General features: G+C 35.0%; 1 protein-coding gene across 4 annotated transcripts; it reads left to right on the top strand.

Annotated features, from left to right (window-relative positions):
* On the top strand, positions 1 to 27205 carry LOC114302080 (putative leucine-rich repeat receptor-like serine/threonine-protein kinase At3g14840). Of its 4 annotated transcripts, XM_028247047.2 has the most exons (24): positions 1 to 257; positions 969 to 1143; positions 4541 to 4612; positions 4750 to 4818; positions 6253 to 6324; positions 6417 to 6488; positions 7024 to 7095; positions 7207 to 7278; positions 7371 to 7442; positions 7533 to 7604; positions 7697 to 7768; positions 8192 to 8263; positions 9265 to 9330; positions 13897 to 13953; positions 14035 to 14070; positions 14278 to 14318; positions 14645 to 15024; positions 15284 to 15479; positions 24608 to 24754; positions 25142 to 25260; positions 25381 to 25591; positions 25715 to 25952; positions 26103 to 26253; positions 26594 to 27205. In XM_028247047.2, exons 1-24 carry the CDS (start codon positions 158 to 160, stop codon positions 26981 to 26983), a joined length of 3024 nt encoding a protein of 1007 aa, XP_028102848.2. In that variant the 5' UTR covers positions 1 to 157; the 3' UTR covers positions 26984 to 27205. The 4 variants fall into 4 exon arrangements, with proteins under 4 accessions (XP_028102848.2, XP_082740290.1, XP_082740291.1 ...); XM_082884164.1 differs by lacking the exon at positions 13897 to 13953; XM_082884165.1 differs by lacking the exons at positions 1 to 257; positions 969 to 1143; positions 4541 to 4612; positions 4750 to 4818 and adding an exon at positions 6106 to 6145.
* The last annotated feature ends 666 nt before the right edge of the window (positions 27206 to 27871 follow it).

Raw genomic sequence — 27871 nt, 5'->3', positions numbered from 1 at the left:
GCACACATTTAAACTCACAATCAATACAACCTCCAAGACCGAGTCAGACTTTCTCTACATTATATTACTCATTTAAAGCATCTCACAGTCATCGTCTGTTGGGAATTTATACATACACTCGGTGTTCAAACACGAAGCTCTCTTTCACCTATGCATCATGATCATGATGATCTTCCCACAACTCCTCGCTTCAGTTGTTGGATTCATTTGCTTCGCAACTCTTGCATCTAGAGCCACTCTTCTCCCCAATGATGAAGGTATGAAATATATATATGCTCACATATTGCTTATAGGTGTGTCTTGAATTTGATCCTATTTGTTAACGACTTAAAAAAGGCATATATAAAAATAAGTGGGTGATGAACTAAACCACTTGTGCTTTTAAAGTACTAATTAGAGTTTGTACATTGTAATTTCTTAAGAATGTATAAAATGTTCCATTTTAATGATGAGGTTTTCTTGCACATGCTATAGTCTTGATTTAGTATTTGTATTTGGGTCTATTTTGATTTGATTTGTTACTTTGAGATTTTAGAATTACAATGGTGTGAGTTTTTATATGAGAATTGTTAACAGTAAGACTCATTTTAATATATATTTCACCAGTGAATATAAATTTATTGAACCTTTTAAATTATTATGTATTTGTGTGTCTATTTTATTTTCTCATCTTCATGTTTCATAACAAAAATAATTTATATGATTGTTGATTATGTTTTTGGTAAATTACACTAACCACTTTTAAAGTTTGGAGAAAATATATCAAGCGTTATAAATTCAACATAGTTGATGTAACATAATTTTTTTAAAAAAGAGATTGATGTAATTAAACCAAAAACTTATAAGAATTATAAATTGTATTTTTATTTTTATTTTTTAAAATCTTTGTTTCTTGACGTACTTTAACATGAAGATCATAGATTCATAGTCAATTCAGATTCTTCTATTTTAATTGTTGAGTTTTACAGTGCAAGCTTTACAGCAAATTGCAAATACATTGGGAAAGACAGATTGGAATTTCAGTGCAAATCCATGCAGTGGAGAGTATGGTTGGGCCACACCACACCCAGTATCAGGTTCTGAGAATTCAGTCACCTGTAACTGCTCCTTCAATAATAACACCCTCTGCCACATCGTTAGCATGTATGTCTCTCTATCTCACCATCTTCTTTTCTTTTTCTTTTTTTCATTTTATTTTTAAAAAATTTTCATACTTTCATTTTTTTAATATATTTGTATAATTTTTTTATACACGTAACATTTTAAGAAAATGATAACACTAATTTACGGTGCCCCAATAGTTGTCTAAAAATTTGTCACAGAATAGTAGACCCTCCTCAAATTTGTTTGCGGCATAACTTAAAAAACTTTAAGCCTCCGTTTGGGCAGTGGGTTGATTTTTTTATTTTTTTGGTTTTTTTTGTTATTTTAGCCTGGGCTTAAAAGCTTGGTTTGGGAAGGGCTTTTTGACTTTTTTGAGTTTTTTTATGAGGGAAGAATGTAATGATTATGGGTTGGATGTGATGTTTTGTTTGTTATGACTAAAATAGCCTATTTTATTTTTTGTGACTAAAATAACTAAAAAAACTTGCAAATTCACTTGCCAAACACAGGCTAAGTGAAACTTTTTATTTTTAATTGATACTATGACGGATCTTTTGTTTTTCTTGTGACTTGTACAATCAATCTTAAATATGATGTCATCAGTTTTAATTTATTTTTTTATTTTTTTATACAAAACCAAACGCTAATGCACACATTTTTTTAACAAAAAAGATACTCCCTCCGTCCGAAAATATTAGTCCCTTATTCCATTTTTTATTGTCCCAAAATATTAGTCCTTCTTTATAAATCAAGTACAAAAATAATGTAAATTTCTCATTTTGCCCTTCTTTTAAATTAATAAACAATTTAAAAAGTACAATTATGACATTGATATTCCCAAAAAATGTACTATCAAAAGGGTAATTTTGGAAAACCAATTTTTTTCAAATGCAATAAGTGTACTACCAAAAAAAGTTGGATTCCTCAAAAGGGACCAATATTTTGGGACGGGAGAGTATAAAAGAAACGAGAATATATTTTGCACAAAATTTTAGGCGAGCACGTAAGTTGTCTAATGCTCTGTAATTATAATTTAACACTAATTTTACAGTGCCGTAAAAATTATACCGAAAATTTATTACAAAACAGTCACTCAGTATGGGAACCCTATTCGTTATGCTTTAATTTTCTCGTATTTTGTTTTTCTTTTTAATAATGACGAATAACAAGCTAATGTAACTCAAGTGATAATCATATGCTAATCTATACTATATATTAAGTAAAAGAAGATTTTTAATCTCAAATTTTTTGGAAATTTCAATCTCTCAATCTAAATTTTTGGTTTAAAAAAAAAACTCAGCATTTATAGATTTGGTCAAAATCTTTTGATCCTCATTTATTAATTTTTTTCAATCCACATGCCTACATTTATTGATTTAGTCAAAATCTTTAATTAGCATTTAAAACCCCCTCATACAAATAATTATAGATACAGCCCGTGCATAGTTACTGCAGTAGTTTTTTTAATTTCTCCTGTACACTATGGTTGGTGATAAGATTGTTAAATTATTTTTATAAAAAATCTTAAAAAACATAATTTATATATTAAAAAAATTAAAACAAATATAAATATCTATAATTATCCTGTGTATAGTACGGGTGATAAGCTATCTATACTATATATTAAGTAAAAGAGGGTTTTTAACTCCAAGACTTGTGGGAGCTTCAATATCCCAATATGAATTTTTTAATTTTTTATGTAAAAAAAAAAAAACTCAGCATTTATTGATTTGGTCAAAATCTCCTGATCAGCATTTATTAATTTTTTTCAATCCACATGTCTTTCCACATGCCTGTATTTATTGATTTGGTCAAATTTTTTTGATCAGCATTTAAAATCCCCTTATACAAATAATTATAGATACAATCCGTGTATGGTTACTGCAGTATCCTTTTTAACTTCTCCCATACACTATGGCTAGATTGTTAAATTATTTTTATAAAAAATCTTAAAAAACATAATTTATATATTAAAAAAATCTAAAATAAATATAAATATCAATAATTATCCCATGCATAACACGGGTGATAAGCTAATATGAAATATGATAATGTATATATAAAAATACAGCAATACAAAACCAACATGCGTGTCCCAACGAATTATTAGTCATTGCGAAACTGGGCCATAGAAACGGCTTGGACCGCTATAAATATATTTATGTTTAATTACGGAATTTGAGAAGGGATTTAAGAAATAAAAGAAAAAGAAAAAGAAAAAATATACGTGAAATTAGTGCATTAATTAGTGTATCAATTGATGGTGTGATATAATTTAAAAATTTTTAGTCTTTGTAATTTATATAATAAGTGGGATTAATAATAATATCATAACTAGTGTTGGTACACTAGTTAGTGCATTAATTGATACATGTAGCACCAATAAACTATTTTAGTTGATTATTTAATTTTTTGACTATTTTAACTTGGCGAAAAAAGTTGTATTTAAGATAATAATTTTTTGTTTTGTGTTGTTTTTTTGTTTGTTTGTTTTTTTTTAATTGATTTGCTGGTTGTAGAAAAAAATTAAATAATTATGAGTTAAATATAATGTTTTATTTTATTAGTCATTTTAAATCTACTTTGGGGGTGTTTGACGAGGATTTTTTTTTTTTTTTTTTAGACTAAAATTTTAAAAAAACAAAATAAGTTAATTAATAAGACAAAATATCATATTAAATTTATAATCATTTTTTTTTCTTAAAAACATCACATTCAATTAAAAAAAATTCAACTATCTTCCTAAGCCTCCGTTTGGGAAGTGGGTTGACTTTTTAGCTTTTTTGACTATTTTAGCCTGGATTAAAAAGTTTGGTTTGGGAAGGACTTTTTAGCTTTTTAGCTTTTGTGACTTTTTTTGTGAGAGAAGAATGTAATGATTATGGGTTGAATGTGATATTTTGTCTTTTGTGACTAAAATAGCCTATTTTGTCTTTTGTGGCTAAAATAGCCAAAAAAGTCCCGTTTAGCTCTTGCCAAACGGAGCTTAAATATAAAAATTTTAACCTACTAAAATAATCAAAAACTAAAATAACCTACTAAAATAGCAACTTCTCAAACCTCTGCTTTGTCTTCTAATTTAGCGAAACAACATGCGAAACAAGCCTAATGTAACTGCGAAACCGGGCCTAAAAAAGGGCTCGAACCGCTGGGCTAAGACTAGGCCAAGTTTGACATGTTAAAAAAAAATTAAAAAGTTATTTAAAAAGTTAAAAAATTATCACTATTCATCAAAAGTCAAAAATTACGCTTGCACAACTCCTAATTCTATTTTTTCCCTACACACTAATTTATACAATTTTTTAATACACATTTTTTCATAAAAAATTAAAAAGTTAATCTAAACATCCATATTTTTTTCTTTAATTTTTTAGTCTAAAAAAATAAAAAATACACTTATTTAAGACACTCTAAACAATCCTTGTGCAAATTGCAGAGTCCTGAAAGCACAGAGTCTTCCCGGGACCCTCCCGCCGGAGTTGATCAAGCTCCCTTACCTCCAAGAAATGTGAGTATAATTCCCCCCCCCCCCAAAAAAAAAAAAAACCCCTAATTTCCTCATCACTGTACTTAATTTCTTTACGATTCTATCAGTGGAAGATATTTTATCTGTATCATTTACATATCTTTCTTTCATTCGTACAGTGATCTCACTCGCAACTACCTTAACGGAAATATTCCCCCAGAATGGGGTTCTATGCAACTAGTCAACATGTATTGCTCTCTCTCTCTTTCTCTCTCTATGTATATATACTATGAAGCACGTGTATGGACACTGTAACTCGATACCATAAAATGTAAACAAAAATTAGAGTACACGTGGGTACTTTTGTAAAGGGATATTTATTTTTAATTTAAAGTAATGTGAAAATTATTTGATACCAAAACATGAAGGTGTCATTGTATTAAATAACCTATAAATTATAGTTTAATTTAAAAAATTTACTAAGCATTAAAATAGATAAATAAATAAAGTCTAATGAAATTAATTTTAACTTTGTATTAAAAGAAAATATTGCTTCTACTTGACTAGGTATATTTTGTATATGGAAAAAGCTAGAAGAAGAATTTGATAGTTATTTTGTGTATACGGTATATATAGACAACGGTAAAGTCAGGAAAATAAATCAGAATGGGCACTTATTGATTACAATTTTAATTTTTTTTCTATAACCAACAATAAGAAGATAATAATAATTTTTGAATTAATAATAAGTACAAAAACTTAAATAAATTATTACAAAAGTATTTCACATAAAATTTTATAATTAATTTCGAGTAAAATCGAAAAGAAAGTATTGCGTGTAATTAGTGTATCATAGACAATATAAAAAAATATATATACTTACATCTTAAAATAAATTATATAATGATAAGATAAATCAAATTTTTACAAAATTTTAGTAAAATTTTTATATAATAGTGATATCACGTCATTATTGACATATAATATTACCAATCAATAGTAAAGTAACATATGAAAGGTGAATTTCACATGTAAATATAACTAACACTCTAGTAATTTTTATATATATATAGTAAGATTAATTATATTTACATATCAATAATGATGAATATTACTTTTATATTGAGATTTTTTCACAAAATTTTTATACGTAAAAATATAATTTGAAGTAATCACTTCATTTTCAATAAAACAATCACTATTATTTTCATAAATTTAAAAATATCATTAATATTTTATTCCAAATATTATTTTTGTTTAAAATTTTACAGTGGTGCTACATACCACTAAAAAGGGATCACTAAGCCAGCTCTAATGAGCTGGCAGTGCTGAAAATTAAAAAAAATAAAACAAAAAATAAAACATCACATCAATTGAGACTACAGTATTTTTAAAATTATTAGAACTCATTATTTTAGAGCTCTTAAACAATTTTCAAAATTTTATATATACACATATGTAAAAATAAAAAAATAAAAAAGGGGGGGGAGCTCCGCCACTGTATACAAAAGTATCATATCAGATACTGAGGGTACGGCATATTTGTGGAAATATAATACGAAGTATCAGTACACGGTACGGCACGTTTGTCCAAGTAACTATGCTTCATAGTATATAGAGATTTATACACTTTATATTGGAGATTTTCTTGAAGTTTCTGATAGCCAATGGTGTCACGGCAGATCGCTACTTGGGAACCGATTAACGGGTTCAATCCCAAAAGAATTTGGAAACATCAGCACACTCACAAATCTGTAAAAATTTTGATTACCCTTTTCTTTCCTGGATCTGGTATGAAAATTTGATGTCATTTTGTTGTAAATAGTTTGAATTTTGATGTTTGTAGAACCCTAGAGTTCAATCAACTGTCAGGACCAATCCCTTCAGAGCTTGGGAGTCTTCCTCGCATACAGAAACTGTGAGAACCCTTTTGTTATTTTGCTATATATATATATATATATATATATATGTATAAATATATATTTTAAATTTCCAATCATTTACAAGTTCCTAGTGTTTTGGGATATTTCAACTGTTTGATATCGGAGAGCAGCTTGGTTTTGTGCTTGAATCATGTCATGGTCCTAAAGTATGTAACTTTGTTCACGCCAATGCCGTGTTCAGGAGATGATACTCTTGGAAATAGCCTTGCAAATTGTTGTCATATGCATGCCCCCCTAACAAATTTAAGTCTGGAAAAAGCTACTCTTACAGAAAATTCATGCAAAATCTTCCACCAGAATGACGTGGAAGTGACATCTGGGTGGTTTCTTTATTTTGAAGTGATAGGCCCACAATGCACATCATTTTGCGCGCGCGCACACACACACACATATTTGTTTGCACGACATTACTTTGTAAGTTTTTCGAGTAATTGTTCCGTAGCACTACAGTTTAAGATTAATTAATTCATTGGTTGAGTCTTGATTCGTGACTGCATTTTGTTGTGGAAGATTTTTGACTTCAAACAATTTTACTGGGGAGCTTCCGGGAACACTGGCAAACCTAGACACTTTGAAGAGCTTGTAAGTTTTTTATTTTTTATTTTATTTTTTATGGGTGATTTTAATATTCTTGAATTTGTTCTCCACTTTTCCATTTAAGTGACATTCGTTAAATTAGTTACATTAATGCAGTCGGATTGGTGACAACAGCTTTACTGGAAGCATACCCAATTACATCCAAAATTGGACAAATCTTGAAAATTTGTGAGAGCTTGACCTCTTTTGATATATTCAGTTGTTGTTTAATGTTAGAATTTTATATTGACCATTTTTTCATTTCAAATTCTGGTGTGCAGAGTGATTCAGGGTAGTGGTTTAGATGGTCCAATTCCTCCTGGCATTGCTTTTTTGACAAATTTGTCTGACTTGTTAGTAAAACTTTGTAATCCCTGAGCGTTTACTCATTTTATAGTTGTCTATGTTTAATGATGCTGTTCTTAGCTGAATTAAAAATGCAGGAGAATAAGTGACTTAAATGGAACCCAATCAACTTTTCCACCCCTTAATAATTTGACAAACCTTCAAGTACTGTAAGTTGATTCCCTCTTTAGAACTCTCTTTTGAACAATATACCAATCTCTTCTTGTTGACTTGAACTGGTGTGTATTTGATTGCATTGCAGGATTTTGAGGAGTTGCAATATTATTGGACCATTACCTGAATATCTTGGGCCGATGACAAATTTGAAAACCTTGTTAGTAGATTTATACCTTTTCCCCTTATCGACATGCGTAGTGATGCGACAAATAATTTTATGTTGTCAAATATCTCAGTTCATCACCATGTGTTGGTAGACTGTTCATCCCACTCCATTTGTGGACAATTCTCGTATAAAGTACAAAACAAAAACAGTAGGCAACTGATGAACTGTGAATCTTTAAAGATGACAACAAACACTTCTCATTTGGAAGAGTCTGAAAGCCATCACAACTTCATGAGAATTTGAGTACACCTTAGACACTATTATGCTGTAAAAAAATTTACTTCCGTTGTTATGAAACTTCAATTCATAGTACTGATTATCTGTTTTTGGTTTTTGACAGCTGTAAGCTGTTAAATAAGAAAAAAGAAGAAAGAAATCATTTTGAAATCTACTTATCTATTATTTTTCTTGCAGAGATCTCAGCTTCAACAAGTTAAGTGGAGAAATTCCAAGCAGCTTTGTCAGTCTGTCAAAAACAAACTACATGTATGTACACCGACATCTCATACTATTTTCTAAGTTTTGGTTGCTAATTTTACTTGCCTGCAGTATGGTTAGAGCTGACCAAACTGCTTAAATTGTCCCATAAAGGGATGTTGAAGTAGAGAACTGATCAGTGGCCCAAAGCAACCAATCAAAGTTAAAAAGTAACACATTAAATTGATCAAGTGGTAACTCTACATAATTAGCAGCCTGAAATAAGCTAAATATAAGGCCAAGCTGATGGCCAAACCTCCTTGCTTTTCAGATCCTTTCACCTCTTGGTTATGAAACCAGCGAGAGATTTTAGGTGTAAAGCAGGACCACCGTACCATCGTTTGGCCTAAAAGTCTTGTATTATCACATTGGCCCCGTTTGGTAGAGATGTGGGAAAGTGATTATAGTTTATAGTTTAACAGCTTATAATTTATAACTGTGAACATAAGCTGATTTTTGACTTATAAATTAAGCTTCTCCTCCCTCACTCAAAGAATAAGTTGATTTTTGACTTACAAAAAGTCATAAGTTGTATTGTTAAGCTGAACCAAACACATCAAAATAGCTTAAATTAAGCTAAAAGCTGAAATAAGCCTTACCAAACAGAGCCATTGTCCTATACCAGGAGGCAAGAAATAGACACATAGGTGGCTTGTAAGCCTCCTAAAAGATATCCAACTTTGTGTAATAAAAAGTATATTTAGAAATTCCTAGTTTGCAAAAGATAAAATAAGAAAGAACCTTTTCTGTCCTGCCTCTACAACAAATGGAGAATAGCTTAGGTTTTAAATTGTATTTCCTTTGATATGAATTAGGATAATTCTTTCATTTGAGTTATTTCAAAAGACAAACCAACTCTTTCTTTAATGAATTAAACCTGCAAAGGTCACAAAGAAGCTTGTTACTCACAATAGATGTTCTCTACTCTCTTCTTACCTGACCATGTTCCTCACTCAAAAGAGAGGAATATGATTATCAGTAACTAATTCAGTGGTATTGGATTTGTTTAGTTATTTAACCGGGAACTTACTAAGTGGACCCGTGCCTGATTGGATTTTGCAAAGTGGAGAAAACATGTAAGTTATCTTCTAAAGCCATAGAGTGCCTTCTCTGTTGGTTTTCATGGGCATTAATTAATCCATTATTCACGTTGTGATTACACTTGTAGATTATTGATTGCTTATGGTTCTAGTTATTTATTGATTGACTGCATTCCTTGGCATTGAATTTTCTGTGACTCTCTTGAAGTACACTTCATTATTCTTTAACATTAAATTTTATCTATGTATTTGTTTGATGCAGATGTTGGTTCAATTTTGTAGAAATTTAATGTATAAAGAGAAATAAAGAATTGTATTATTGATTCATGTATTGATTGATATTCTGTCTATTACAAATGGTTCCTTATATAGATGTAGGTGTAGTGGATGGTGGTAGTGGTGTAGTGGGTTAGGTTTAGTGGAGTAGGTGAGGTGGTAGTGGTGTAGTGGGTTAGGTTTAGTGGAGTAGGTGAGGTGGTAGTGGTGGTAGGTGATGGTAAATTCTAACAGCCCCCCGCAAACTCAAGGAGGATAGAAACTAACCAACTTGAGTTTGAAGAGAGGAACAAAACAAGAAAATACATAAAAATAAAAAAGGATAGGAGACACTGTATGGTCGTGTCAGACCATTGGTGAAGACACTGAATGGGGGTGTCATAACGTTGTAGAAGACACTGTATGGAGGTGTCATAACGTTGTAGAGGACACTGTATGGTGGTGTCATAACGTTGTAGAAGACACTGTATGGGGGTGTCATAACGTTGTAGAGGACACTGTATGGTGGTGTCATAACGGTGTAGAGGACACTGGATGGCGGTGCCAGACCGATGTAGAAGACAGTTTATGGGGTCATGTCGGACCGTTGTAGCAGACAATGTTGTGACAGTTTACAGAGTCTTGCTGGACCCTTGTAGAAACTAACCGGAATCAATGTCGGGACAGTTTACAGAGTCTTGTCGGACCCATAAAGGAACTAACCGAAATTAATGTCGGGACAGTTTACAGAGTCTTGTCGGACCCATGAAGGAGCTAACCGGAATCAATGTCGGGACAGTTTACAGAGTCTTGTCGGACCCTTAAAAAGTCGCACACTCAAAAGGTGTGCCCAATCTTTCAAAAAGGCGTGCCATCAAAAGGCGTGCCCAATCCATAAAAAGGCGTGCCATCAAAAGGCGAGCCCAAGTCATAAAAAGATGTGCCGGACATGATGGCGAGGCACGTGAGTGCCTGGACTGGCGCGCCCGTTTGTCGTCTGGTGTCAAGTGGCGCGCGATACGCGTGGCTGCCTCGCTATTTAACCAAGGTTGATGCTGAGGCTGAGGCAGACAAAAAAACTTCTGAAAATCCTCTGAAAACAACTCTTCCTTTGCTGAGAAAGAAACTCTGTAATACTCTGTAACCAACCCGTCTCTGAAACACTCAGCAACATGGCCTCTTCTTCCCGTTCAGCTACCCAGAATATGGCCTCTTCATCCCGTGGTCTACTCACTCTCTTTCCCGACCTCAATGAGTCAACAAGAGAGAGAACTGGTGCGGTGGCCAGTGAACCTCAACCAAACACCTCTGTGTTTGCTCCGTTGAACTTTCCGATGCGGTCGGTGGAGCAAAAAATGGCGGTGCAAACTGATATTGAGGCCAATCAGTATACTCTGAAGTCATGTGTGGAAACCATGACTGCGGTCACAAACTTGTCGCACCGGCTGCAGAGCAGGACAAATGAGGTGCAACAGTTAAACTCCCAGCTGGCTCTGCTCCAACGCATGTATAAGGATGCGCGAGCAGAGATAAGTGTGCTAAAGGCAGAAAACAAGGAGCTGAAGCGGAAGGCCACCGTTATGTTCCGATTTGGAGGGCCGCCATATGCTATAGTGGAGGAGCAGAGAGGAGGCAACTTGCTTGGTGGTCTAGGAAGCATGGAGGCTGGGCAGTCACGGGACAATCAAGAGAAAAGCAAGAAGAAGAGACCCGCAGTAGAGTAGAGAAGAAAAATCCCACTGTGGGTGCGGTTGTTTTGTTTTTTGTTTGTTTGTTTGTTTGTTTGTTTTTTTTTTTTTTTTTTTTTTTTTTTTTTGGATGTAAAATGGTGATCGGGGTGAGTCCCGATATGAATAAAGCAAGTGTGTTTGGCAAACTCGAATGGTAGGTGTGGTAATGCAAAAAAATTAACTGGAATGAAATTTTTTTTTTTTTTGTTTTTTTTTTTTTGATATTGGTATCATGGAGTGGGCGGTGGTACAAAAATATTGTGTAGAAAAAGAGGGAGATGGTGGAAAATTATTGTTTAGACAGAGAGAAGGCATGTGAGGTGTAAAGTGGAGGACAAAATAAAAGAAAAAAAGGTGAGAAATGTGATGATTTCTGTCCCTTCGCACAAAAACAGTACCACTAAAAGATGTTGTGGCTGCAAAGCCTGAAAAACTCAATGCATCAGTGGTTGATGGCGGAGACAATTGGAGTGTGGGACAGAGACAGCTTCTGTGCTTGGGGAGAGTCATGCTAAAACACAACAAGATTCTGTTTATGGACGAAGCAACGGCTTCTGTCGACTCCCAGACCGATGTTGTCATTCAGAAAACCATTCGCGAGGACTTTGTGTCGTTTACAATAATCAGCATAGCTCACAGAATACCCACAGTTATGGACTGTGACAAAGTGATGGTTATGGATGCTAGATGGGCAAGGGAATATGAAGCCCCATCTCAGTTGCTCGAGAGGCCTTCGTTATTAGCCCAGCAATACTCAGATTACTATGCATTTAGAGGCCATGAGGTGTACCAAACACCATTCAAGGAGGGGAAGAAAAGAGGGTCTGAGAAGCTTGATCAGAAGCAGGTTGTCCATAGGAAGTCCATTGATGCATTTGGACAGAGGACTTCACAGTATAGAGGTGTCACAAGGCATAGATGGACCGGTAGATATGAAGCCCATCTATGGGACAACAGTTGTAAGAAAGTTGGAAGAGGCAGGAAAGTGAAGGTATGTGTACAAAATTCCAGCGGGCAGCGGAGGCAAGGTTGCCGGCCGGCTGCCCGCCAGTGAGAAAACAAAATACGGGCCTAAATCTTATGGCTCTGATACCATGTAGAAATTTAATGTATAAAGAGAAATAAAGAATTGTATTATTGATTTATATATTGATTGATATTCTGTCTATTACAAATGGTTCCTTATATAGATGTGGGTGTAGTGGATGGTGGTAGTGGTGTAGTGGGTTAGGTTTAGTGGAGTAGGTGAGGTGGTAGTGGTGTAGTGGGTTAGGTTTAGTGGAGTAGGTGAGGTGGTAGTGGTGGTAGGTGATGGTAAATTCTAACAAATTTTTATTTTTTATTTTTCATTTTCTTCATGGGCTTTATTACTTCTTGAACCTTGTGAACTCCGCTTGGATGAAAGAAGTCCTCATTTTAATTTGTGGGAACCCATTGGTCTGGAAGATATGTGAATATTTTTCATTTGTATTGTATTGCCTCTACAAGAATATGACTTCTAATAACCAATCATCTTGGAAGTTGATAATCTGATCGTACCATCTTAGACAAGCCTCTAGCATGGGGTGAAATTTTCGGGGCGGAGGCACATGAGGCCCAGAGGGGTCACGTGCCCCCCCTCAATTTTTAAAAAATTATTCTTTTGCCTCTTATAAAAATATATATTTTAATTTAATCCTTTTAAGTAATATCATGAAATTTTTATATCACTATTTTCTTTACTTTTTTTATATAAAAAATGTTTAATTTATTACTTTAAATGTTTAATTATGCTAAAAAAAAATTCTTATAAATTTTATAGTAGAGAAATGTTATATATCACTTATATTTTGTCACTGTTTTATATCACCTTTTATACGACACATAATTATTACACAATTAATGACAACTAATAATATATTGTCATGTAATTCAATTATTCAAAACGGTGAAAAAAACAAGTAATATATAATAGCTTCTGTATATTATTATTCACCTTCCTCTCATTTCTTTCTCTATTGTCACTATATCTCTTTATGTGTGCGTGCATCTTAATATAATTTCGTTCTCATATTTTATGAGGGTATATGTAATTATTTTTTAAACCGTGATGATCATCATACATAAAATAAATTAATAACAATAAAGATAATGATTAGTTAACTTGACCTTATATTTAAATATAACTATTGCATCACACTAATTTTTAGTTCTACCATCAAATAAAAATTAAGTTAAATTATGATTTTTGGTTAAGATTTCAATTCAATAGTGCCCCTTCTCTTTCTCATAATTAACTAAATAAAATCCAATATGGCCACCTAAGTATTAGAAGCCATGGATAGATCATAGCCTTTTCTTAGATTAGAGTGGTGGATATAGCAATTAAGACTTCAAGTGGTTTATTGCCACTGCCCATGGTTTATTGCCACTGCCCATTGTTACCAATCAAGTTATTAGTTAAGCTGAGTGGAAAATAATAAGTACCCACATAGAAGGCTGAGGTAAAATTGTTACAACTTAGAATTATTATTGTTCCCTTTTCAATTATGTCATCAACTAAAATGGATGAAATATAGTTCTTATCTCATGTTATATTCAAGCCTGGGATGAATCATGGTGTGAATTCTCCATGCAGTGATCTTTCCTATAACAACTTTAGCTTGTTGGGCCCAAGTTGTCAACAAAGGACTGTGTAAGATTACTTACAACTTAGAATTATTATCATTTCTCCAAAATCTTCTCTGAACTTTTCGTTCTCTGTATTTTTATGCAGGAACTTATTTGAAAGCTCTTCAACGGGTAATACATCGTAAGTTGTTAACCTTTTGTAAGCACATTCATCATAAATTTCTGTTGCTTTCATAATCAATTTGAGCATTGCTTCCAATTATGTTCTTGTTATAACTCATTATGACCCCACTTGATTGAGATACAAAACTTAGTTTGGTTTGGTTATAACTCATTTTATGATATGACATGATGCTGACTAGTTCATGATCTCACATTGTTGTGCCAGTGGTATTGTGTCCTGCTTGAGAAGCTTTCAGTGCCCACAAAGTAAGTTAAAATTTTGTTTTTCCCTTTGCATTGCTATTTGATTTGATTTCTCTGGTCATTTATACTGTCATGAACTATATAGAAAAGCTTTAAGTAGAATAGGCACAGACAAGGGACACACATGACAAAACATGAATATGGCACATGAAAAATCCTAAAACAGTAAAATATGGACACAGCAAGGACACAAAAAGTATAATATATATTTAGATAATATTAAAATAATATATATTTTTAGATAAATATATTTTTGTTGTTTATCTGTATTTAATGATGGATAATCTTCTTCTTCTTACTTTTTTTTTTTTTTTTTTTTTGAGTGTCAGATTGGTATTCCTTCCATATAAATTGTGGTGGTAAAGAGGTAACTCTTGGTGGAAATATGAAATATGAAGCTGATACAGATTCAAGTGGGCCTTCAAGGTTCTTCTTAAGTGGAACTAACTGGGCATTTAGTAGCACTGGTTACTTCTTGGATACCAGCAGCAGCTCAGATTCCTTTATCTGCACAAATACTTCAAGGCTTTCCATGAAGGATTCCGATTTGTATGTGGATGCACGACTTTCTCCTATATCTCTAACTTATTATGGTTTTTGTCTACTAAATGGAAGCTACACAGTAAATCTTCACTTTGCGGAAATCATGTTTACTGATGACAAAACATATAGCAGCCTTGGAAGGCGTATATTTGATGTTTACATTCAGGTAGATTTTTGCAATATACTACTAACCATTTATGTAGAAAGGTTTCCTTAGTTCTTTTTCTTTCTTTTTTTTTTTTTTTTTTTTTTTTTTTTGGGGGGGGGGGGGGGGGTGGGTTTCTGTTGTTATTTGTAATTGGGTAATGTTGAAGTGAATGGGATCATGGTGGCTATGATGGTTAAGAAGAAATGATTTCCATGCAATTTGTTATTTTATTTTTCATATCGAGCAACATCACGATTTTGTAAGGAAATTCTTGCAGGGAAAGCAAGTGCTGAAGGATTTCAACATTGAGAATGAAGCAGGTGGGGTTGGTAAGGAAATCATAAAAAATTTTACTGCGCTTGTGACTGATATGACATTGGAGATACGTTTCTATTGGGCTGGGAAAGGGACAACTGCTATCCCTACCAGAGGAGTATATGGTCCTCTAATTTCGGCTATATCTGTGAACCCTGGTAAGATGTATGTTTCTCATGTCAATGGTTGGACAGAAAATGCTTTCACATTTTTTTGTTGCAGTTTCATTGTAGTTAAGGCTATTGACTCAGATGGTGCCAGTCCTGTTTCATGGTGGACTAATCGAAACTCTGTGGAACTGGAATCATCTCTCATTTCATTATTATTATGAGTCTGTTTTGATTTTCCATAATATCATGTAATTTTTTTTTCTTTACATTCCTTTTTGTTTTCAAATGTTTGGGACATCAAAGAAATAACTCAATTCACTGTTAGAATTGTCATCTTTTGGTGATCACTCAATTACCACGAGGTACATAAAAGAACACAATCATATTCAGTGGCGACTCCACATGGATTTTTAAAACCTATCACCTACTTCACCCACTTAAACCTAACCCACTACACCACTACCACCTCACCTACTCCACTAAACCTAACCCACTACACCACTACCACCTCCACTTCACCTACTCCTTACCTACTACACACTCACCCTCTTCTATATATAGGAATCATGAATCATTGTAAAAATATAACATACAACATGAATCAATAATACAATAATTTCTCTTTATACATTAAATTTCTTACATGGTATCAGAGCAATAGGTTAAAGATCTTGGTGTTCTTCGCCTTCCGGCGGGCGGCAACCTTGCCTTGACCGCCCGCCGGATCTCAACCAATTCAAACCTCCCAGAATGCTTTGCTGCTTCTTGCTTTTGACTGCTTTGGAGATTCTCTCCAGTGAGATGGAGCCTGTGAATCAACCTTCCTTCACGAACATCCTTTGGAGCTCACTATATTCAGCCAAAAAAAAAAATCATTTGAATCTCCATATGAATCAGAGGAAAGGCCTCTGTAATGGGTGTTTGCCACCCATCACAGGTAAGAGCTATGGTTGTGTTAGTTGCCCTTTTTTCATCCACATATCATGTGCCCAATTGCCTCAAGGTCTGAATCAGAGGTGGGCTTTGATCCGGTGAAGACGCCTTTGATCTTGTCCATCCACGAGGAGTTGTCGAGATGTGCGGTGGAGAAGATCCAGCGGTGCTGTGACTGTGTGCGGTGCTTTGACGCACATGAACACACCCAGAAATTACACCAGCTGCATGTGCTCTCTCTCTCTCTCTCTTCACTTTTGGAAGACGAACAAGACGACGCGAAAGCACGTTACGATCGCTCTATGTTATACCACGACGCCGCAGATGCTGTGGCGGAGGTTTCAGCACCTGGAGTCGCTGAAATTGAAGGGGAAGCCGAGAGAGGCGATGTTTAATCTGGTTCCACTATGTGACTCCCTGGGTGGAAGAGATTTCGAGGTCGTTTAGTTGCTTGAAGGCTCTTCACTTTCGCCGGATGATTGTGATGGACTCGGATCTTGAGCTCCTTGCTCATTCTCGTGGTCGAGCTTTACAATCGCTCAAGCTTGACAGATGCTCTGGATTTTCCACTGATGGTCTTCTTCATGTCGGACCGACATGAAGAAATTGTCGCTCTCTTGTCTCGGTGAAAATTAGTGAGTGTGAATTACTGGATCTTATTGGTTTCTTTAGTGCTGCAGCTGCATTAGAAGAGTTTTGTGGGGGTTCTTTTGGCTCTTTCTCTCTCCTCCTTTGTTGTGTGAGACTGATGATGGGTAGCACAGCAGAGATGCTCCACTACGATGGTGGTGTCTATTTTTTAAAAAAAACATAATCATCTCATCCCACTCAAACCCATCAGGAAAGCGGCCCAGCTGTTGCACACTTCCACAAACAAATATAATATATTATATAAATATTATGTTAAATATTATATAATATAATATATTATATTTTGATAGCCAAAACCGGCCCACGGTATTAAAAAACCCCCATACACTCCAAACCCGCGGGAAAATCAAACTTGAATCTTCCTTTACAATGCACTACACCCTCTCTCTCCACTTTATCACATGGGCTTGTCCCCTCTCTCTCCTCCGTTTGATTTCAAAATTAATTATTTTTATTTATTTTCTCTAAATCATTTTTAATCTTTTTCAAATACCCAACTTTCTTTATTTTCTATCTATATATCTATCTCTTTTTATTATACTATATTACCCAAACACAACACTCTCTCGTTTTTGATTTCCCATATATTCTTATTATTTCTTTCTTTTTTATTTTTATTTGTTCTTTCACTTTATTAACAAAAAATAAAAAATAAAAAATAAAAGAAGACGAACTGCACACCAAACTCATTTTCTTCATATCAGGGGATCAACTCCGATCATAATTTTACATCCACAAAAAAAAAAAAAAAAAAAAAAAAACAACAACAACAACAACAACAAACACACAACCAACCAAAACAACCACATCCACAGGCGAGATTTTTCTCTACTCTGCCGCCGGTCTCTTCTTCTTGCCTCCGTCCTGGGCGGCCCTTGACGGTGTTGCCTCTTTGTTTCCCACTCCACTGGGCACGATCACTCCACCCTGCTCCTCCACTACAGCATATGGCGGACCTCCAAATCGGAACATCACGGTGGCCTTCCGCTTCAGCTCCTTGTTTTCTGTCTTTAGCACACTTATCTCTGCTCGCGCATCCTTATACATGCGTTGGAGCAGAGCCAGCTGGGAGTTTAACTGTTGCACCTCATTTGTCCTGCTCTGCAGCCGGTGCGACAAGTTTGTGACCGCCGTCATGGTCTCCACACAGGACTTCAAAGTATACTGATTGGCCTCAATATCAGTTTGCACCGCCATTTTTTGCTCCACAGACCGCATCGGAAAGTTCAACGGAGCAAAACCAGAGGTGTTTGGTTGAGGTTCACTGGCCACCGCACCAGTTATTTCTCTTGTGGACTCGTTCAGGTCTGGAAAGAGCGTGAGCAGACCACGGGAAGAGGAGGCCATGTTCTGGGTAGCTGGACGGGAAGAAGAGGCCATGTTTTTTGGGTTGCTGAGTGTTTCAGCGAAGGAGCGATTTCCGACTGGTACTTTCAGAGAAGGACTGGGCACCAGAGTGTTACAGCGTATCTCTCTCAGAAAAGGAAGAGTTTTTCAGAGGATTTTAGCATGTTTTTTTGTCTCAGCCTCAGCCTCCGCCTCAGTTTATAAAGACCCTGACGAAGAGGCAGACACGCGCATCATGCGCCTCTCGGCGCTCGCCGACAACATGGGCGCTCTTTTTGATAGGCACGCCTTTTGATGGCACGCCTTTTTATGGATTGGGCACGCCTTTTGATGGCACGCCTTTTGAAAAATTGGGCACACCTTTTGAGGGTGCGACTTTTTAAGGGTCCGACAAGACTCTGTAAACTGTCCCGACATTGATTCCGGTTAGCTCCTTTATGGGTCCGACAAGACTCTGTAAACTGTCCCGACATTGATTCCGGTTAGCTCCTGTATGGGTCCGACAAGACTCTGTAAACTGTCCCGACATTGATTCCAGTTAGTTTCTACAAAGGTCCAGCAAGACTCTGTAAACTGTCACAACATTGTCTGCTACAACGGTCCGACATGACCCCATAAACTGTCTTCTACATCGGTCTGACACCGCCATCTAGTGTCCTCTACACCGTTATGACACCACCATACAGTGTCCTCTACAACGTTATGACACCCCCATACAGTGTCCTCTACAACGTTATGACACCACCATCCAGTGTCTTCACCAATGGTCTGACACGACCATACAGTGTCTCCTATCCTCTTTTATTTTTATGTATTTTCTTGTTTTGTTACTCTCTCCAAACTCAAGTTGGCTAGTTCCTATCCCCCTTGAGTTTGCGGGGGGCTGTTAAAACCTATCACCTACTTCACCCACTTAAACCTACTCCACTAAACCTAACCCACTACACCACTACCACCTCACCTACTCCACTAAACCTAACCCACTACACCACTACCACCTCCACTTCACCTACTCCTTTCCTACTACACACTCACCCTCTTCTATATATAGGAATCATGAATCATTGTAAAAATATAACATACAACATGAATCAATAATACAATCATTTCTCTTTATACATTAAATTTCTTACATGGATGTTGATGGGGTCCCATGACCCCTGGTTTAAAAAAAAAAAAAAATATTATATTGTTAATATTTTATTTCATGTTGTTTAATTTCATTGAAAAATTAAGGGACCCCATCAAATTTTGATCCACACCCATTAAAGACCTATTGTTTGATAAGTTTAAATCACTCTGTTTGATTAAGGCCTCGTTTGGGAACAGGCTAATTTAGTAACTTTTTGGCTATTTGGCTAAAAAGGTAGGTAAAAAAAACTTGTATGTTTGGGATGACTTTTTGGCTAATTACAAAAAGATATGCAAAAAGTAGAGAGAAAAGAGAATCTTTGACTTTTTGGTATGGGTTGTTGGCTTTTTGGCTAATTTAGTAACTTTTTGGCTAATTTGCTAAAATAGCCTCTTGCCAAACGAGGCCTAAGTGTTTAAAAAAATATTTTTTGAGTTTTTATATTTTTCATTCATATTTTTTTATCTTTGGTGAACTTTTTAAATATTTTAACTAAATTATTTTACTTTTTAGATTCACTTAATCTAGATATATTTAAAAAGTAAAATATTATTCAATATAGTTTCTGAATTTTTCTTAGATTTTTTCACAAATATTTTACGTTTTAAGTATATCTAGATTAGGTGCATTTAAAAAAAAAAAAAAAAGGACTAAAATATGAAAAAAAAATTCCTAAAGACAATAAAACACCAAGAATAAAAAATTCAAACTTGTGAAGTGGCTCTATCTATAAAAATTCCTAGAGTCGCCACTGTTCATATTTATGTTGTTTTTGGAACATTAGCCTTTAGAATTAGTTAAGTAAAGCATAATACAAATGGATATTTGTTAGAATTTCCCATCTTTACCTTCACCTACTCCACTACACACTCCACTTCACCTACCTCCACTTCACCACACACTCCACTTCACCTAACCCACTATCACCTCCACTACACCTACTACCACATTTTCTTCTATATATAGATTGTATAGGAATTGTAATTAATCAATCTTGTAATACAACAAACATAAATCAATCATTAATACAATTCTCTATTTCTCTTTATACATTAAATTTCTACATGGTATCAAAGCAAGGTTAACAACCTAGTCATTCTGCTTCACCGGCGGGCGGCAGTCTCGCCTTGACCGCCCGCCGGACCTCTACACATACCTTGATCACTCTGCATGTGCTTCCTCCCCAGCTGCCGTCCTTCTATCTCTCTTTCAAGTCCCAAGCTGAGAGAGAGAGAGAGACCTCTCCTCTCTGCTCTCACCTTCTTCTCTCAGCATTGTTCCATAGCCTAATGACAGATGATAGTAGCAGAAGTACCACTTTCATTTCTGCTGATAATCCTTTTGGGAAGCTTCCAGATCATCTACTGATAGAAATATTCATTCGTGTTCCCATATCGGAATGGTTGCAACTATCTTGTGTGAAGAAGCAGTGGGCTAACCTGTTTCGGGAAGAATGTTTGTGGCATGCTGCCCTTCTTAGGACTTTTCCTTTGGCTGGCCATGCTACAAGGTGGCCTGGACCTATCCCTCGAGGATTGAGCAAAAGGAGGTATACTGCTTTATACATCAGTAAGCACATATTCTCACTTGATGATGAATTGGATGAGATTGTGGGGCATACTTATTTGTTTTTGAAGGAGCAGGGAGAGTCATATCCTTTTCTGGGGTGATGAATTCACAGTCCATGATGGTCCCCACAAAAACAAACATTATATATATATAAATAAGCACCAGGCACCCTCCTTCATTTTATTATTCTCCTTAGAACACCATGTGACCCATGATTCTTTTCCTTACTCTTGTTCCACACTTTCTCTTATTTTACTATATCTCTCACTTTCCAGCCCACCGTTTTGATTCCCACTTTCCTTTTCTTTTTTATTTTATTTTTTGTAATCATTTTCAACTCTTATCCCCACTCATCCACACCCCCCTTTCCTTTTCTTTATCTTATTTTATTTTTTCGTCATAAAAAAAAAAAAAACAAAAAAAAAAACAAAAAAAAAACAACAACAACAATTTATAAATTTGCACAACACCCATATTTTATTCATCTCCGGGATCAACCCCGTTCACAATTTTACACACACACACAAAAAACAAAAAAAAAAAAAAAAAAAAAAAAAAAAAACAACAAAACAAAACAAACCAACACATCCACAGGCGGAATTTTTCTTCTCTACTCTGCCGCCGGTCTCTTCTTCTTGCCTCCGTCCTGGGCGGTCCTTGACGGTGTTGCCTCCGTGTTTCCTAGTCCACCGAGCACGTTCACACCCCCATGCTCCTCCACTGCAGCATATGGCGGACCTCCAAATCGGAACATCACGGTGGCCTTCCGCTTCAGCTCCTTGTTTTCTGCCCTTAGCACGCTTATCTCTGCTCGCGCATCCTTATACATGCGTTGGAGCAGAGCCAGCTGGGAGTTTAAATGCTGCACCTCATTTGTCCTACTTTGCAGCCGGTTCGACAAATTTGTGACCGCCGTCATGCTTTCCACACATGCCTTCAAAGTATACTGATTGGCCTCCACATCCGACTGCACTGCCATTTTTTGCTCCACCGACCGCATAGGAAAGTTCAACGGAGCAAACCCTGGTGCGCTTGGTTGAGGTTCCAGTGCCACCGCACCAGTTGTCTCTCTTGTTGACTCATTGAGGTCGGGAAAGAGAGTGAGCAGACTCCGGGAAGATGAAGCCATTTTCTGGGCCACAGAGTATTACAGTGTATCTCTCTCAGAAATCTCTCTCAGACAACAGAGTGTTACGGACTATCTCTCTCAGCAAAACGAAGAGGAGTTTTTTGTTTTTTTCCGAGGTTTTTCGCAGCTTTTTCTCTGCCTCAGCCTCAGCCTCTGTCTTATAGCCGAGGCAGCCACGCGCATCGCGCGCCTCTTATCACCAGCCGACAAACGGGCACGCAAGCCAAGGCGCCCACGTGCCTCGCCATCATGTCCGGCACACCTTTTGATGAATTGGGCACGCCTTTTGAGGGCACATCTTTTGATAAAGTGGGCGCGCCTTTTGAGGGCGCGACTTTTTGAGGGCTCACTATATATATCCATATATCTATATATTTGGGCAGCCTATATACACCATCATACAGTGTATTTTTTAGGGGTCCGACAAGACTCTGTAAACTGTCCCGACATTGATTCCGGTTAGCTCCTTTATGGGTCCGACAAGACTCTGTAAACTGTCCCGACATTGATTCCGGTTAGCTCCTTTATGGGTCCGACAAGACTCTGTAAACTGTCCCGACATTGATTCCGGTTAGTTTCTACAAGGGTCCAGCAAGACCCCATAAACTGTCTTCTAAAACGGTCCGACATGACCCCATAAACTGTCTTCTACAACGGTCCGACATGACCCCATAAACTGTCTTCTACAAACGGTCCGACATGACCCCATAAACTGTCTTCTACAACGGTCCGACATGACCCCATAAACTGTCTTCTACAAACGGTCCGACATGACCCCATAAACTGTTTTTCTACAACGGTCCGACATGACCCCATAAACTGTCTTCTACAACGGTCCGACATGACCCCATAAACTGTCTTCTACAACGGTCTGACACGACCATACAGTGTCTCCTATCCTTTTTTATTTTTATGTATTTTCTTGTTTTGTTACTCTCTCCAAACTCAAGTTGGTTAGTTTCTCTCCTCCTTGAGTTTGCGGGGGGCTGTTAGAATTTCCCATCTTTACCTTCACCTACTCCACTACACACTCCACTTCACCTACCTCCACTTCACCACACACTCCACTTCACCTAACCCACTATCACCTCCACTACACCTACTACCACATTTTCTTCTATATATAGATTGTATAGGAATTGTAATTAATCAATCTTGTAATACAACAAACATAAATCAATCATTAATACAATTCTCTATTTCTCTTTATACATTAAATTTCTACAATATTTTTCGTGTTTATAATGCAGCGGATATGTTTTCTTTTGTTGTGATGCTCTGTCAAAGAACATTTTTTTCTCTTGTAAGATGAAATATCTTAGAAGCTGGCGCACAAAAATGATGTTCTGCAGGAACAGGAACTTACAAATTTATAGAGCTTATGACCCCTTTGCATGTTGTTTCATTTATGTCATCTTACTTTGAACCAAACAATTTACATTTAAGTGTTTGGTTTGGGTAAATGGCTTCAAGGCATTTCTTTAGCAGACAATTAGTCTATTGTAATAAGAGGTTCCACCCTGTTTCAAATTATTTATTTATTTATTGGTATTACCGTGTTTCAAATTTGCTAAAACAGTAAAAATAGAACTGAATGTTGAATAGAATTCAGGCTAATAGGGTTTTGTAACTTGTAAGTCTTTTGAAATGCATTGAACATCTCAAGGGTCAATGTCCAAAAACATTTGAACTCCATTTAGAAAGTAAAAATATTTAGCTTGTTTGGTTTTATCCTCTTTTTTGAAAATTAAGTTTTTTGTTTTTCATTTTTTTTTTTTGGTTTTCACCAAAATTTTTTAATATTTTAAGCAATTTTTTTAGTTTTTAGATATACTTGATATAAATACCCTTAAAATGTATAATATTTGTATAAAAAATTCACTAAATATCAAAAATACAAAATTTTAGTATATTTTCATATTCTTGTATATTTATTAGTATATTTTAGTGATTTTTTTTAATATTTTTCATTGGTTTTATCCTCTTTATTATTTTTTTTTTTTAGGTACATTTAGGTTAGGTGCATCTAAAAAGTAAAAAATGTACTTAAAATATTAAAAAAAATCACTAAAACAAAATCAATTTTCAGAAATCAATCAAAACCAAACAAGGTGATTGTAATTTAAAATAATAATACTATATGTACCAATTAATGTACTAATTAGTATATAACAGATGATGTGACATAATTTTAGAGGTTTTAGATATTTATAATTTGTATAATAAGTGGGGTTAATAATAATAGCATAACACTAGTTGGTACACTAGTGTATACATTAATTGGTGCATGTAGCACTACCGAATTTAAAATATTAGTAATGATCAATTCATTTGTTTCTTGTCAATTTGTTGCGTTTTAGTGTTGATCGCCTCATAATAATCCTTTCATTGGTATTTCTGTTTTTATCCATGCAGATTTTGTGCCACCTTCAGAAACTAGAAATAGTATATCTGTGGGTGCTGTGGTTGGGATTGTGGCTGCAGTTGTTATTTTTCTAATCATGCTTCTGGGTATCCTTTGGTGGAGAGGTTGCCTACGACGCAAAGATACAATGGAACAAGGTATCTGCAAACCCTATAATTGTAGTAAATAGCAATTCTTTTGTCATTGTCATTGTCATTTTCATCTTTCTAATTTAATATATATATATATATATATATTTATAGACTCCTTTATCCATGTGAGTGCTATGCAACCTCATAATAATGTCTTCATTCATCTCTAACTGGTACAAAAAATATTTGTTGTGTCAAATATTATTTAGATATCAGACTGCTTAACACTTCATGCTGCAAGAAATGGCTTGATTTACTATTTGCTGGCAATCCAGGCAGAGACATTTAACTCTCTGTGGATTTAGTGTTTAAACGAATCCGTCTCAAAATACGAAGAATATATATATATATTTTTCCGAAAATTCTTCTTATCTTACTTGGCTTCTTCCACAGGTCTAAGGGGTTTAGATCTGATGACTGGTTCATTTACCTTGAGGCAAATTAAAGCTGCCACAAACAATTTTGATGCTGCTAATAAGATTGGAGAAGGTGGTTTTGGTTATGTTTATAAGGTATTCTACACATGGATTACGTCGCCAGTTTTATCATCTCATTCAAACTATTGTAATGCATCTTTTTTCATTAAAATTCTTCTAATGTGAAAAGCCCCCACATTGTATCTTAAATTCTAGGGGCTTCTATCAGATGGCACCGTAATTGCTGTAAAGAAACTTTCTTCCAAATCAAAGCAAGGAAATCGTGAGTTTGTGAATGAAATAGGAATGATTTCTGCTCTGCAACACCCTCATCTCGTAAAGCTGTATGGATGTTGTATTGAAGGAAATGAATTGTTGCTAATATACGAATACATGGAAAATAATAGCCTTGCCCGTGCCTTGTTCGGTAAACTTCAAAGCTTTATTCAACTTCTTTTCATATCAAAACATCTGTACACGTGCACTTTTTTAACACGCACAATTTAGCTGACTAGAAATTCTTTGTGCTTGTTAATCTGGTTATTTGAAGGCCCAGACGAATTCCAATTGAACTTAGATTGGCCAACAAGGTACAAGATCTGCATTGGTATAGCTAAAGGTTTGGCTTTTCTCCATGGAGAGTCAAGAATTAAGATTGTCCACAGAGACATCAAGTCCACAAATGTGCTGCTTGATAAGAATCTCAACCCTAAGATATCCGACTTTGGTCTGGCCAAACTTGATGAAGAGGATAATACTCACATAAGCACCAGAATTGCTGGAACTTAGTGAGTGCTTGTTCTTTGGTTCATAATCAATGGGTTATTGATGTTGTTATGTCGTTACCATTATTATCATATTTCTTGTCGTTACAGTTTTATTTTTACACAATCTTACCATATATCATTCATATGGAAAATAATAATTTTGATATGCAGTGGATATATGGCTCCTGAATATGCAATGCGTGGTTACTTAACTGACAAAGCAGATGTTTACAGTTTTGGAATTGTCGCATTAGAAATTGTCAGTGGGAAAAGTAACACTGGTCACAGGCCAAAGGAGGACTGTTTTTATATTCTTGATTGGGTAAGTTGAATACCCTTCTTTCTTGCATTGGTTGTTACTCCCATATCTCCTTTTTGTCTATCAAGTTGAGCCCGACGTTTAGAAAAATTTAAATCAAAAGGCTAGGCAGATTAATATATATATATACTTATTATTGAAATTACATAGCATGCAATCTTCTTAAACTAGTCTGCATGTAAACAAAAAAATTATAATGATGTCTACATTGTTGGAACTCAGACCCTTTTATCAAGTTTTTAGTCTTTATTGAAACAACAAATCTTAGGGTCCTTGAATTCCAATCACTAAGCATACATGTTGATACTTTTGATTTCTAATGTGGAAATATGTTTCTCCTTAGGCACTTGTGTTGAAGCAGAAGGGGAATTTGATGGAGCTAGTGGATCCAAGGTTGGGATCAGACTTCAACAAAAAGGAGGTTGTGGCGATGATTGATGTTGCTCTCTTGTGCACTAATGTCTCTCCCGCAGTTAGACCTAGTATGTCTTCAGTTCTAGGCATGCTTGAAAGCAGGACGGTCACAGAGGAGTTGGTTTCAGATTCAATGGTCTCAAGCGATAAGATGGAACCGAAGGAAATGATGATTGAGCTGCAACAAAGCCATGAAACAAACTCGAATGACAACCAAATTCACAGTATGTCGAATGACGGGCCATGGACTGTTTCTAAATCTGTTGATGATCTCTACCCACTCATTATGGATTCTGGTTATTGGGCCAACAGAGATTAGAAAAATGGTGCATATTGGCTTGACTAGTTTTCATTTTTTAATCTTATCCTTACAATCCTCTCGTTTTGATTTTTATTCTTCTTTAGAAATTCCTTTACAACAGATGACTGTATAGTGCTTCTGATAAACTGTACATGTATAATTGTAGCAAGATGTGCACTTCTTTAATCTTTTGGCTAAAAGATGATTTCCTTTATTTTAAATTGAAGAACGATTAGGAAAGTTCTAACATTTATAATAACATAATAGTTATATACTGTTTATTTTAGAATTTAACGAGGTGTTCTAATTAAAAAAAGAATGACAAATCTCTAACTCATATATTAAATGAAGAGGATAACCATTTAATTTTGTCTAGTCTTCTTATCTCCCTCTATACTTGTAAATGAGGCATTTGTGTTTTTACAACCATAACTTTTACAATAAAGTTAGAGCTCTAAATTCATACGCGGTCTATATTTAGTTTTTATATGATATAATTCACATTTAAAATGAATTTGACTATGTACTATTTTTTTACTAAAAAATTCTGTTGAATTATTCTAATCTCTAGTTCTACTTTTTACATATCAATAAATTTAAAATACCATTTGATATGTGCCATTTATATTTTTTATATGATAAATAAGAATGGAATTAAGATTTCATTATTAGAGGGGTCAAAAGCAAAATAATTTTTTTTCATCATACAAACATGTATGTACAATATAATATATATATGTAAATTATATATACATAGCAAAAAAATTTAAATACAATTTCTAATAGGTGAAAAAGTTTTTTTGGTGCAAAATAGAAAGAGAATGCAAGATGGGTGAAGAATGACTTATATTTATTATACTGAAGGGTCATTTTATATATAAAATGGTATATATATTTTTAAAATTC

Source organism: Camellia sinensis, chromosome 8 (genome assembly GCF_055761805.1).
Source record: "Camellia sinensis isolate YWXY chromosome 8, ASM5576180v1, whole genome shotgun sequence".
NCBI lineage: Eukaryota > Viridiplantae > Streptophyta > Magnoliopsida > Ericales > Theaceae > Camellia > Camellia sinensis.
This window is presented reverse-complemented; position numbering and strand designations above follow the sequence as displayed.

Excerpts from the sequence above, each read along its gene's own strand:
- LOC114302080 (XM_028247047.2), top strand. The coding sequence starts at position 158 with ATGATCATGATGATCTTCCCACAACTCCTCGCTTCAGTTGTTGGATTC. Across the intron at positions 15,025-15,283 it reads TATTTGATGTTTACATTCAG|GGAAAGCAAGTGCTGAAGGA; the intron begins GTAGATTTTTGC and ends AAATTCTTGCAG. Across the intron at positions 26,254-26,593 it reads GTTTTTATATTCTTGATTGG|GCACTTGTGTTGAAGCAGAA; the intron begins GTAAGTTGAATA and ends GTTTCTCCTTAG.